General features: G+C 37.3%; 1 protein-coding gene across 1 annotated transcript; it reads right to left on the bottom strand.

The window, feature by feature from the left end:
- Positions 1-10,433: 10,433 nt before the first annotated feature.
- On the bottom strand, positions 10,434-11,033 carry LOC132597304 (thymosin beta-4). Its single transcript, XM_060298711.2, has one exon. The coding sequence runs from the start codon at positions 10,977-10,979 to the stop codon at positions 10,845-10,847; it is 135 nt and encodes a 44-aa protein (XP_060154694.2). The 5' UTR covers positions 10,980-11,033; the 3' UTR covers positions 10,434-10,844.
- Positions 11,034-13,078: the final 2,045 nt, after the last annotated feature.

The raw sequence follows: 13,078 nt of genomic DNA, 5'->3' as shown, positions 1-13,078 counted from the left end.
AAATCTGTAAGGAGAGGAAAAAGTGTTACTGTATATTATTATAATGTAGAACCTGCTTCACATCACTGATTTTGTAATGCAGTAAAACTTTGCTAATTTTACAGAAAGGACTTTTTCAAAATAATGAATATTATGAATTATAGCGCGCTTGAAAATAAATACACATATGATATGTATAAAAATAAACATGTAGAAAATTTATAATACTTTTACATGTGGACATATAACACTCCAAGTGACAAGGAAATAGTTTTGCCAAGAACAAATACTAGTAGATTTGCTTTAAAAAAGAATTTGTAATAGCATTATTTATTTGTAAATGTATCAAAGCTCAAGAACTTTTAAAATATATATTAGAAATTTTCTATACTTTCTGTTCTCTATTAAGTTGGTTTACAAACTTTCTCTATGGATGATTTAAACTATAGTTCAATTCCATTTCCAATGACAAATTCTCAGTGAATAGGATCTGGAATATTGAGGCTCTACTCTTGGTTGCCTGTGGCAATCTGATTGCCTCAAGGACTGGGAGATGAGACTTGAAACTGCATTTACAAAGCATCACATTTTTATTCAGACTGCATATTTTGGGGGTGGTCAAATCTCCTCAAGGCACTCCTAGGTGCTGAAACTTTGTCTTGAATGATAGCTCTTGTAAAAATACAGACATTTATAAGATTGCACCTGTCATAGGCTCCTTCGTTCCATTTGCTTCACACAGAACCAAAGGCTATTTTGCAAGTGGGACACAGTGCCTTTTCACTGACATGATCTTTATTTATCTGGGCTACAGATTCGTATATAAACATTGGAACAAATATATTGAAGAATATGAAGCCGATAACCAGAGCCCTGAAAGACCGATATTGACTCACTATTCACCAAAACCATTTTTTCTTCCTGAACATTCCACCAGAACTCCTGCTCCCTTGCAGGGAGGGGTGGGTCCTTGTCAAGGTGTGTGGAAGTAGCATGTGTCATTTTCATATCAAGGCTTTTAAAAAGTAAGTGTGTCTTCTCCACCCTCTTTTTCTCTGTTTGAGAGTTGTACACAAAGCAGGAGACTCCAAAGTAAGATAGGAGGTTAGAGCCTCAAGATCAATCATACAAAAGCCACCCACCAACCAGGAACACCAGACCAATACTTTTACTGTGTTAAGTCACCACAGTTCTGTTGTTTATTACAGCAGTTCGCCTTCCCTAACTAATCACCTAGTTTACAGACACAAAACAGTGAAGGTGAAGGTGTTTTTGAGAGGCCTGTTTGTGTGTAATCTATTATTATTAGGATGCTGGATTCATTTGCTAATACTATACAATAGAAGGAGAAGTTTTGGCAAACGTTCCCTAATAAAGAATCCTTGTTTTCATTGTTCCCTACTTTTAAAACCATTGTGCTTTGCAAAACTACAAAGGAACTTATGCACAGGTTACTTATTGTGGCAGTATTTGTAATAACAAAAGATTGGAAATAACCCAGAAAAGCATGAATAGAGAACTTATTAATAAACTACGGCACATCAACATAATGAACTCAGATGGAGCTGTAAAAGGGAATGATACGTACACATTGATAGATGGTGATCTGCAGGATATAGTATTCTGAAGTGAAAGAAAGAAAGTACAGAATAGGTTCTCTAACGTGTTATGTTTTGTATAAGTTGTATATTTGCTCATATTTGCAGAAAGAAATAATAGTAGATTGATAACCAAAAATTAATAAAAATTATAGTCAGAGGAAGGGTAAAGAGGACAGGGATGGAAGTAAAACTTCTTGTTTTATAGTTTTCACTTTGGTGTGTTGTAAGTGGGTTTTTTTTTTTTTTTTTTTTGGGTACGCGGGCCTCTCACTGCTGTGGCCTCTCCCGTTGCGGAGCACAGGCTCCGGACGCGCAGGCTCAGCGGCCATGGCTCACCGGCCCAGCCGCTCCGCGGCATGTGGGATCTACCCGCACCGGGGCACGAACCCGTGTCCACTGCATCGGCAGGCGGACTCTCAACCACTGCGCCACCAGGGAAGCCCGTAAGTGTTTTTATATAATTAAAAAAACAAAAGTTTAATAAGCAATCTGTAAATATTAAAAGCAAATTGAATAAATTCAACCGGATTTATTCTAACAGAGGAAAGAAATTGTTCCAAGTAAACTTAGAAATAGTATTACTCTCAATCTGCAGTGGAATATACTATAAAGACACACACAAAAAAATACCAAGAAGTCTTACACTTTATTCAATAGTCAATGTTGGTAATAATATCAGTATTGTTATTTTTTAAATTATTACATGTATATAATAGGATAAAGCAAATTATTATGTTAATTTTCTTAAATATCAGTAAGTTAGCATAAGAAAAAGAGATATGAATATAAAATCAAAAATTTAAGACCCTTTAATTTTATATTTGAACAGAAATATCAGTGAGAACGTATGACTTTGCCCCTCCTCTTAAAAAAACGTGTTTCTTAGCTCTGTCCAAGGAAAAGCCTTAGAAGCAATGACAACCTACTATCAGTAAATACTCCTAGTGGCAAGATCCTGGTCTCTAAATATCATTTCCTACTAAATGGAATCTATTGAGAAATGGCTGACTCCAGGGATGGGGCAGAAAATGTTCATGATGAGCTTGTGATATTATATTGTCCCAGAAAGTGACACTATCAAAGGTTGTGGAGTCTTGCAAAAAGGATGCAGAAAAAAGTTTGAAGATTCTCCCAGTGGCTAAAATGGGGTAATTTGAACATCGAAATAATGCCTCTAAGTTTAAATCCAACACATTGAATTTAGAAAAAGCAATGAGTTCAAATTGAAAAGAAAAGAGAGGAGGAAAGAGGACAGGGGAGAGGAGGGGGGAGGGAGAAAGGAAGGAGTAGGAGGAGGAAGGAGAGAGAGAAACAGAGAGAAAAGAAAATCTATTGGATGCCATTGAAGTGTCCACAACACCAACTCACTACTCTAAAGATTGATAATTAAAGGGGAAGACGTGAACATTGATCTTGTCTCTCTGCAATGAATTATATTTCAGTTTATACTGAACTAACTGATGAGGAAAAATTCTTCTAAACAAAAGATTTCTGGCTAATAAATACAGAAGAAATAAGGGAATTAGAAAAAAATCCCATTATGCAACCTTCACATGAATCATTTAAAGGTCATTAACTCTATGGTAAAACTATTTTTCTTTCTTCATAATATATTCCACTGAAGATTGAAAGTAATAATATTTCTAAGTTTACATGGAATAATCTTTTTAAAAGACTATTTTATAGATGGGGCTGTGTAGTTCGTTTCATATCTATTCAAGTCTTTAGAACTAACTTCTTAGCCACTGGAAATCAAAGGACACCATACAGACAATGCAAGGGAGCATTATTAGCCACATGTAGAATGGGCAAATTGACCTGGTGTGCCCAAAAAGGAAATAGCACTGAGAAGAGAGGAAGGGGAAGAGAGAGGGAGAGACTGAGAGAGAGAGAAGAACGCTGTTTTAGATTGAAAGATTTTAAAAAAGCATTAAGAGACATTATAACCCAATAATGTATGTGAACCTCCTATGGAAGCTGATGTTCCGTCCTTAGTTTTTTGTGGGTTTTTTTTTTTTAAGTTTAGATAAGTGGGGAAATTTGAATATGAACTTAGCATTAGGTAATATTAAGGAATTATTGTTAATGTTATTAGATAAAATAATAACATTTAGTGATGTAAAGAAATGTCCCTTATTTTATTATTTGCAAAGAAATGTCCCTTATTTTTATTATTTGTCCCTTATTTTATTATTTGTAAAGATGCACACTGAAATATTTAGGGGAAAGATGAAAAAATGTTTGGAATTTGCTTTAAAACGTTCCAACCAAAATAAGAATTTTTTTTTTCAATGCAGGAGAGATAAACATGGCAAAACATTGATGATTGTTGCAACTGGGTATTTGTTCTGCAAATTTCAGGCAAAGTTCAAAAAACATCTTTTTTTTTTTTTTTGCCCTGCCGCAGGGCATGTGGGATCCTAGTTCTCAAACCAGGGATGGAACTAGTGCCCCCTGCAGTAGAAGCATGGAATCTTAACCACTGGACCGCTAGGGGAGTCCCCCCAATTTTTTTTTTTGAATGTGATGAAACTGCTACAAATGGTATCTTCATGTAGGGAGGGAAAAAAATTGTAAACTTTGTAGTCATGAAAAGTTCAAGTCCAATGCATTTGTGGCCCCCACTTTTTCAGGGGCTAAAACTATGTTTTGCATCATGGTTTGCCCTTAAAAATGTTTTTTTATAAAGGGCAAACCCAATATCTGATTTGAACGGACCAGGATGGCTTCTCAGCCACTCTGGTTTCACCACGTAAAGGATACTTTATTGTTTGATGTTGTGCTCAGCTGTCTTTAGCAGACAAGTTTATCTATATAAATGTTTTTGTTGTTAATTTTGTTTTGCTTTGTCTATACTAAAATAACATGCGGGGAATTTGTATAAGAGTTCACAGCGTACCAATGTGGACCACAAATCATAAGGAGCAATGAGGCAGGAATAGAAAAAAAGAGGAAAATTGAATTCAGGCAATGTGGATTTGACACTGATACTTCCCAGCCAAGAGACGTTGGTCAAATCAACCTCTGTGAACACTACGCTTCTCTTGGGCAAAATGGGAATGGTAACGTGGTTATTATAAAGATTGCATGAGCTATGTGAGGTATTTTTCAGCTCTAAAGCATCATAACATTATTAGTATGAAGAATGAATACTGGCAATATTTCATATGAATATTTACTTTTACTTTCCAAAAGTGAAAAATTTTCTAAATTATCTTATTTAAAATAAAGCAAATAGAGCTTCCCTGGTGGCGCAGTGGTTGAGAGTCCGCCTGCCGATGCAGGGGACACGGGTTTGTGCCCCGGTCCGGGAAGATCCCACATGCCGCGGAGCGGCTGGACCCGTGAGCCATGGCCGCTGAGCCTGCGCGTCCGGAGCCTGTGCTCCGCAACGGGAAAGGCCACAACAGTGAGGGGCCCGGGTACCGCAAAAAAATAAAAAAATTTAAAAAATAAAGCAAATAAACACACCAAAATTTTCCATTAAAGGATACCTGAGTAAAGAAATGATAACTTCATAATACAGAATATTACCCATTTTACTGTTTCATGCCTTATCTTTAATATATCAAGTTTGTGTGTTTGCTTTACTTCCGCACCTATTCAAAAACATAGGTAAATTTAGTACCATACTGAGGGGCAACAGGCAACATTAACTGTGACTTAGCTTGTTTTCAGTAATTTATAATTTCAATTTGCTGTCAATACTCAGTGTTGTTATGCCCTTGAACACAGCTTTTCTCTAAATTGTTTAAGGCACTTAAACATCTCGCATTAATGAAAAGTCGTTTTACAATATAATTGTGAATCATGAAAAGAGAATTGAAGAAAACGAAACCTTTTCCCCTATCATCTCTTCAGCAAAAGAGGCCACATGAAAGAACATGAATACCTCTTTAAAGTAATTAATGACTTAAGGGCTACAAAGTACTTTAAAACAAAGAAACACAAAAGTATTTTTTTTCCTAATGAACAGCAGTAAGAAACATTTCATCTGATTTTCTATCAGTAGAAGGATTAGATCAGCTCAGCAGACACAGAGCTCCACGTTAGCTTTTTACTTTGTGCCTGCCAAGACTCATTTCACTACAGTGATGTTAGACCTTATGTAGTTAAACTAATATCCTGTTTCTTCAAGAGAAATGATAGAGAAAACACACTGTATTCCTGTGGTTACTTTAGTACTTCTAATACCTTTATCAGCTGGCTCTTCCATGTTTCATGACCCTCACTTTTTACTATTCTTGTCTTTCAATCCAGATTGATCTTTTTAGATAAAAATTATCTATTTTTGAAAGGTTAAATGTTTACGTGTTTCAACAGTTTAAAAGGCTTTTAAAAAAAAGGTACATAGTGAAAATTCTCTCTCCCATCCCTGTCCTTCAGTTACCCAGAAGTATGTTTTCCCCATACTTTCCTTGATGACGTGTTTTTATTCACATTACTTCTTTTATCTGAAATTATTTCTTTTATCCTTTAAACATCTTTCAGTTTTTGCCCTTCACTTCTTCAGAATGTAGGTCACTACTTTCCTATAACGAGCTTTCCCTGAACCATTGTCTCTAAAACTGATCTCTTATTTCCCTTATTCTGCATAATTGAATATGGTTTGTACCTTGCTTTCTTTAATATATTTAAAATTGCTAATATTCCTAAATTATTTTCATATTTCCTGAGCAGAAGATTTCTGAACAGCTTATGGATTTGTAAGCTCCTCGAAAGTAAGAAATGATTCCTATCTCTTTTGTTTTCCACGTAGCAGGTAGTCTGGACTTCAGCAAGTGGTTGATGCCTAATACCTTCTCTAGCCTCAAAAATCTTACCTGGTGGTTCTCAAAATTTGCTGCTATTAGAATCAGCTGGGCAGATGTGGAAACGCATAATCCTCTGGCTTCACCCCATACTGATCATATCAGAATCTCTGGGGGTGGATTCTACGCATAAGGACTATTTAAAACTTGCCATATGACTGACTGCAACGTGCAGCTAAGGTTTTTTTTTTTATTTTCTTATTTTATACAGCAGATTCTTATTAGTTATCCATTTGCAGCTAAGTTTAAGAATCAGTAACCCTAACCCACCAGCTCGCCCTCTGTCTCAATCCTTGAGCTCATTTCAGGAAACCATGCTCTTCCTACCAAGGTCGAGCGCAAGCCCTTGCCTCACCCACACCCATCTTTCCTGCTTTTCTCTGCTTGCCCGTAGGAAAGAGTTCCTCTTCCTCCCTCAGGCCTCCTTCCAGCAGACACGTTGTCTAGGCTCCCTTTCCTGGCAAACCTTCTCGAAAGGCTTTGCTATGCAGATGGCTGTCATTGTTTCCCTCTCCATCTCTCTCTTCAGCCCACTTATATCTGGCTTTCATTCCTATCAGCCATCCAGAAATGTCCTTGTCTGTGTTACTTGTCATGCTGCCAAACCCAAGGGTCAGTTTTCGGCCTCCGTCTCAGCTCTCAGCAGCATGACCACTCTGGGCTCCAAACACCGTCTTTCTTGATTTGCAGGATCCACGTGGTTGCTCCTTCTCTCCCTCCGTTTCCCCTTTCACTGCCTCTTCACTACCTGACTGCAGGACGGCAGTTTCCCAGGGCTTCATCCTAAGCCCTCTGCTCTCTCCACACATTCCCATGCACAACTTGTGCATAGAGATGATTTCAGATAGCAGATGATTTGAAAAAAATGTTACCTTAATAGATAAGTATTTCTTTTCAATGATATTAGAAAAACTACAGCCTACAAATCAAACTCACTTTAAGGCTATAAAGTGAAGGAGGTAAGTTTAAATAGCAAAGCACATGACACACTTCATAAAACACCCTTTACACGCCTCTTTTCTTTCCCTAAATTTCTCCAGATCGCAGCTACCTTTGTTTTTTCTAAAATCCTCCATCAACTGCTAGGTCTCCCTTTTTCTCTAACCTTCCCCCTAGCCATCCTTTCCATTCTTCCCCATTCATCTCTAGTGGAAACATCTTGTTGATGAGCTTCTGTACGCTGATTTGAAACTGCCTGTATTATTCAGAAGGTAGGGTTCACCTAACAGGGAAGTCTTCAAAATAGGGAATATATACATTGCCAGGAAGCCATAGAAAATTTACTTGATATAGAAGAGATACTCTGGGGAAGAAAGAGGTGCGGCAATAAAACAATATATACATGTATTTTAATAATAAAGTCTGTCTCAAATATGTTTTTATTATCTAAGAGTCTGGAATTATTCACATTTAGGAATGTTGGTACACTTTAGAAACAGGGAGTCTCAAAAACACCTGGGTGAAGATCAAAGCTGTCATTTTCATCACTAATTTATTTAAATATTTAATGGGACTAAGCATTGTCTGCATATAACTTTTATTAGATTTACATCCCTAAGATTTTGATAGAATACTTATAATAAATCTTTTTTCTAATAGTTCTGTTAGAATCTTTTAAGCTCATAATAATGTCTGACATGATATAATATATGTAGTAATTCTATTAGTATCTATAGGTTACATTTATTAGTTTATAATAAAGCACCAGGAAGTATACTGTCTCTGTAGGACAGGAAATAAAACAATACAGATGTCAAAATCTTAATGAGTAACCAATTTCTATTATTATCCTATTATTGCATTTTGCCTTTGTTTTGTAATCTTCAGTGGGGTTCTTTAATATGGGGAGTCATCTCTTTTCAGCATCACAAACTAGAACAGCTGATAAACTGTAAATGAGGCAAGTAAATAAGATATAAATCCTCAATTCCTTGGGAATGAAACAATACTTTATACATTTATATAATGACTTTTTTTTTTTTTTTTTTTTAGCTGTACGCGGGCCTCTCACTGTTGTGGCCTCTCCCGCTGCGGAGCACAGGCTCCGGACGCGCAGGCTCAGCTGCCATGGCTCACGGGCCCAGCTGCTCCACGGCATTGGGATCTTCCCGGACCAGGGCACGAACCCACGTCCCCTGCATCGGCAGGCGGACTCTCAACCACTGCGCCACCAGGGAAGCCCTATATAATGACTTTTAATAAATCAGACCTAGCATTTGTGTGGACTCATATACTATATTCCTGAATGTTTGCTTGTTACAAATTAAGCTAACATTGTTAAATAAAATATCTTTTATCTCCCTACATTGAAAAAACTTCATTTATAATGACAAAAATTTTTAAATGAAGAGCTATGTTATTGTTATATAACTCCAAGTTAGAAAATGTAAAGGATGACTGATTTTAATTATGGTTGGCATGTCTGGCCTTTTGTTGATGAACCAGTGATATTTGGATAGTATATAGTAAAGGGATATGGAACTAATAAATTATTATATATTTATTTCATAATAATTGTTATTCTTCCTTTCATTTTAGAAATGTCACTAATTATGTTATGATCAAGATTATCATTTAATATATGTTGACAGTATGTCAAATTAGACAATGTTTCTTGATTCATTAAAACTTTTTGATAGTTTTTAAAATTAATTTAAATTGGGCTGGGACTGCCCTGGTGGTGGTTAAGAATCTGCCTGCCAATGCAGGGGACACGAGTTCGAGCCCTGGTCCGGGAAGATCCCACATGCTGCAGAGCAGCTAAGCCTGTGCGCCACAGCTACTGAGCCTGTGCTCTAGAGCCCGCAAGCCACAACTACTGAAACCCGCTCACCTAGAGCCCGTGCTCCTCAACAAGAGAAGCCACTGCAATAAGAAGCCTGCGCACCGCAATGAAGAGTAGCTCCCAATCAATGCAACTAGAGAAAGCCCGCGTGCAGCAACAAAGACCCAATGCAGCCATAAATAAATAAATAAATTTATTTTAAAAAAATAATTTTAATTGGGCAAAACTGCTGATGTAATAACATTTGGATTTTTAATATAATTATTAATGCAGTACTTAGATTTGGTAGTGAATTATGAATTTTACATATCAAGTGTTGTGGTGGGTTTGCATGTGATAAATTATTGTACCCTATAAGATTTTACAAAATATTTAAAATTTTATTGCCATCACCTTTATTGCAATTTGTGCTATCTCTTAAGGCAATATCTAAAACTGTAGAGTAATGTAAAGAATTGACAGCACACTTGACTGATGCTATATCTAGTCTTACATATTCAATTATAATATGAATTGCATAATATTGAAAATTGTTCTTCAGCTACCATGTGGAATTGTTGTGATTATTATACTAGTTTATGAGCATTTCTGGAACCACAAATGGAACTTAACACCAAAAAAGCAAAAAAGTGTACACTAGCACTACTGGGAAAAAATATTTTGTTACACAAGAAGCTATTGCATTGCCCTGATTTCAGAATTGCCTTGTAGATAGGCGATGTTGTCAAACAAGTAGCCCTATTTCTAAACTAAGATGCCTATTTCCAGGGCATAAAAAGTCAAATCTCTATTTTGTTAGAGTTATATGATAGGGGGGAGTTGCAGATGTTTCACAATGTCACCGAAATTTGAAAAAGTGAATTAAAAATACATATCTACTTACCAATAAGGTTTAAAGTTGCCATAAATTATTGATGTTAATTTGTAATTAAGTGACAATTTTGAGAACAACTTTACTCAAAATAGGCTTAAATATGCATAATGCTGCTAAATTTCTGAGACTCAATATAATACACAACAGCCATTTCAATACAAGTGAAATCCATAAATATTAAAAAGGCAAAATTTTGATTTAATGAAGACTGGTCTGTGGACTACTAAGAAATAATTAACATTCAGGAAGTAGTATATATCAACAACTGTATGACAAAAATCTGAATATAAGCAAGTATGTATTATTTTTTTTAACATTTTTAGTTTTATTTTATGATGGTAAGAACTCTTAACATGAGATCTACTCTCTTAACATATTTTTTTTTCAGGTTTTAAAACTTTTTATTTGCATATTAAAAAAATTGTGCATTCCAATAATTAAAATCATTTGAACAACAACAAAAAAAAAAATGGCACTGATTAAACTGCATTTTACAGCCCGCAGGACACCCTGGACCAGCTTGCTCTTTACTCTAGATTTCACTGTCGTCCCACCCAGCCTCCTTCACCAACATGCAAGTTCTTTTCCTTCCCTGCCAGCCAGACAGGCGGATGGGAAGCAGGCGCGGCCTTCGTTGTCAGTAGTTCTCCATTCTTTGATGTGAAAAAGGGCAGCACAGTCATTTAAACTTGATCCAACCTCTTTGCATCTTACAAAGTTAAACAGCTAAAAGAAGTAAAATAAGAAGGCAATGCTCGTGGAATGTACAGTGCATATTGGCGGCGCACGCCTCATTACGACTCGCCTGCTTGCTTCTCCTGTTCAATCGTTTCTTGTGAAGGCAGTGGATTTTTCTCTTTCGTTTCTGTTTTCTTCAGTTTCGACTTATCGAATTTTTCAATCTCAGCCATATCGGGTTTGTCAGACATGGCTGCAGAGGAAGCGGAGCGAGTTACGAGCGAACGAGGTCCGACCTGCGCAGTGGTCGCCGCCGAGTCTTAACATATTTTTAAGTGTGCAATACAATATCGTTAACTGTAAGCACATGTCGTACACCAGATCTCTAGATATTCATCTTGCATAACTGAAACTCTAAACCCGTTGATTAGCAACTCCTCGTTTCTCCCTGCCCCCTCCCCCTGGTGACCAGTGCTCTGATCTCTGCATCTATGAGTTTGACTATGTTAGACACCGTCTGTAAGTGAATCGTGCAATATTTGTCCTCTGTGACTGGCTTATTTCACTCAGCGTAACGTCCTTCAGGTTCATGCATGTTGTTGCAGATGAAAGAATTTCCTTCCTTTTCAAGGCTAATGTTCCATTCTATGTATATACCACATTTTCTTTATCCATTCATCCATCCATGTACAAGATATGGATGATTTTAAATGAACCACATGTTAATATGTGAAATAGGGCAATGAATTTTTTTTTTTTTGCGGTACGCGGGCCTCTCACTGTTGTGGCCTCTCCTGTCGCGGAGCACAGGCTCCGGACGCGCAGGCTCAGCGGCCGTGGCTCACGGGCCCAGCCGCTCCGTGGCATGTGGGATCCTCCCAGACCGGGGCACGAACCCGTGTCCCCTGCATCGGCAGGCGGACTCTTATCCACTGTGCCACCAGGGAAGCCCGGGCAATGAATTTTATTACAAACTTTTGAGATCTATTTTATTGCTTCATTGATATCTACTCATATGTTTACTTCTGGAATTTTATTTTTAATTAGAAGCTGGGATGAGGAAATTATTTGCGTTCTAAGGACCTTAATCCCCCCCTTATTTAACATACTCAAACCATTTCATTAATGGAATGAAATGCCTACTGGGTTTTTGATGACCAAAGAAGTCATCAATTTATAGAGCAAAAATGGAATCTGTTTCTGAACAACAAACTATATTCAGTAACTTAATAAATATTTATTAAATACACACTATATACTAGCTATTGTTCTAGACACTGGTTTATAACAATGAACAAAAAGAGTCCTGATTTCAAGGAACATACATTCTAGTAATGGGATGGAGTGGGGTAATGACACAGATAGAAAACAAATAAGTAAATTATATAAAATGTTTGAGGATAAGTACTGTGAAGAAAACAAGTCAACATAGGGATATGGGGAGTGCTGAGCAGAGGTTGCAGTTTTAAAGGGATTGTCATGAAAGACCTCACTGAGAAGGTGACTTCTGAGTCAGGAGGAGGTAAGTATTAAAATATACACACACATTTAAAAAAATAATCTCAAACTTACAGAAAAATTACAAGTACAATACAAAGAACTCTTTTTCCCCTAAGCCATTAGACAGTAAGTAGCTGACCTGACACCCATCGCCCCAAAATACTTTGGGTTTTTTTTTTTTTTTTTTTGCGGTACGCGGGCCTCTCACTGCTGTGGCCTCTCCCGTTGCGGAGCACAGGCTCCGGACGCGCAGGCTCAGCGGCCATGGCTCACGGGCCCAGCCGCTCCACGGCATGTGGGATCCTCCCGGACCGGGGCACGAACCTGTGTCCCCCTGCATCGGCAGGCGGACTCTCAACCACTGCGCCACCAGGGAAGCCCTGGGGTGTATTTTTTACAAACAAGGACATGCTCCTACATAACAATCAAAGCATAACCATGAAAATCAAGACGTTACCCTTCCTACAGTACTACCCTCGAATCCATATCAAGTCCACAGACCCCATTCATGTTCCTCCATTTGCCTCAAAAATATCCTTTATTGTAAAAGGATACAGTTCAGAACGTTGGATTGCATTTAGTTGCCATGTGTTTCTCATGCTCAGTCTGTAATAATCCATCAGCCTTTCTTTGAATTTCATGACCTTAACCCTTTTTAAGATTATAGATCACTTATTTTATAAATTGCCTCTCAGTTTGAATTTGTCTGTTTTTTCATCATGATTACATTCAGATTTTGCATCTTTAACAGGAATATCATAGAAATGATGCTCTGTTCTTCTCATTGCATTCTTTCCAGTGGCTCATGATTTCAATCTATCCCATTATTGATGCCATTAACTTGGATCAC

The sequence above is a fragment of the Globicephala melas genome, chromosome 5 (assembly GCF_963455315.2).
Source record: "Globicephala melas chromosome 5, mGloMel1.2, whole genome shotgun sequence".
Taxonomy (NCBI): Eukaryota; Metazoa; Chordata; class Mammalia; order Artiodactyla; family Delphinidae; genus Globicephala; species Globicephala melas.
This window is presented reverse-complemented; position numbering and strand designations above follow the sequence as displayed.

Excerpts from the sequence above, each read along its gene's own strand:
- LOC132597304 (XM_060298711.2), bottom strand. The coding sequence starts at position 10,979 with ATGTCTGACAAACCCGATATGGCTGAGATTGAAAAATTCGATAAGTCG.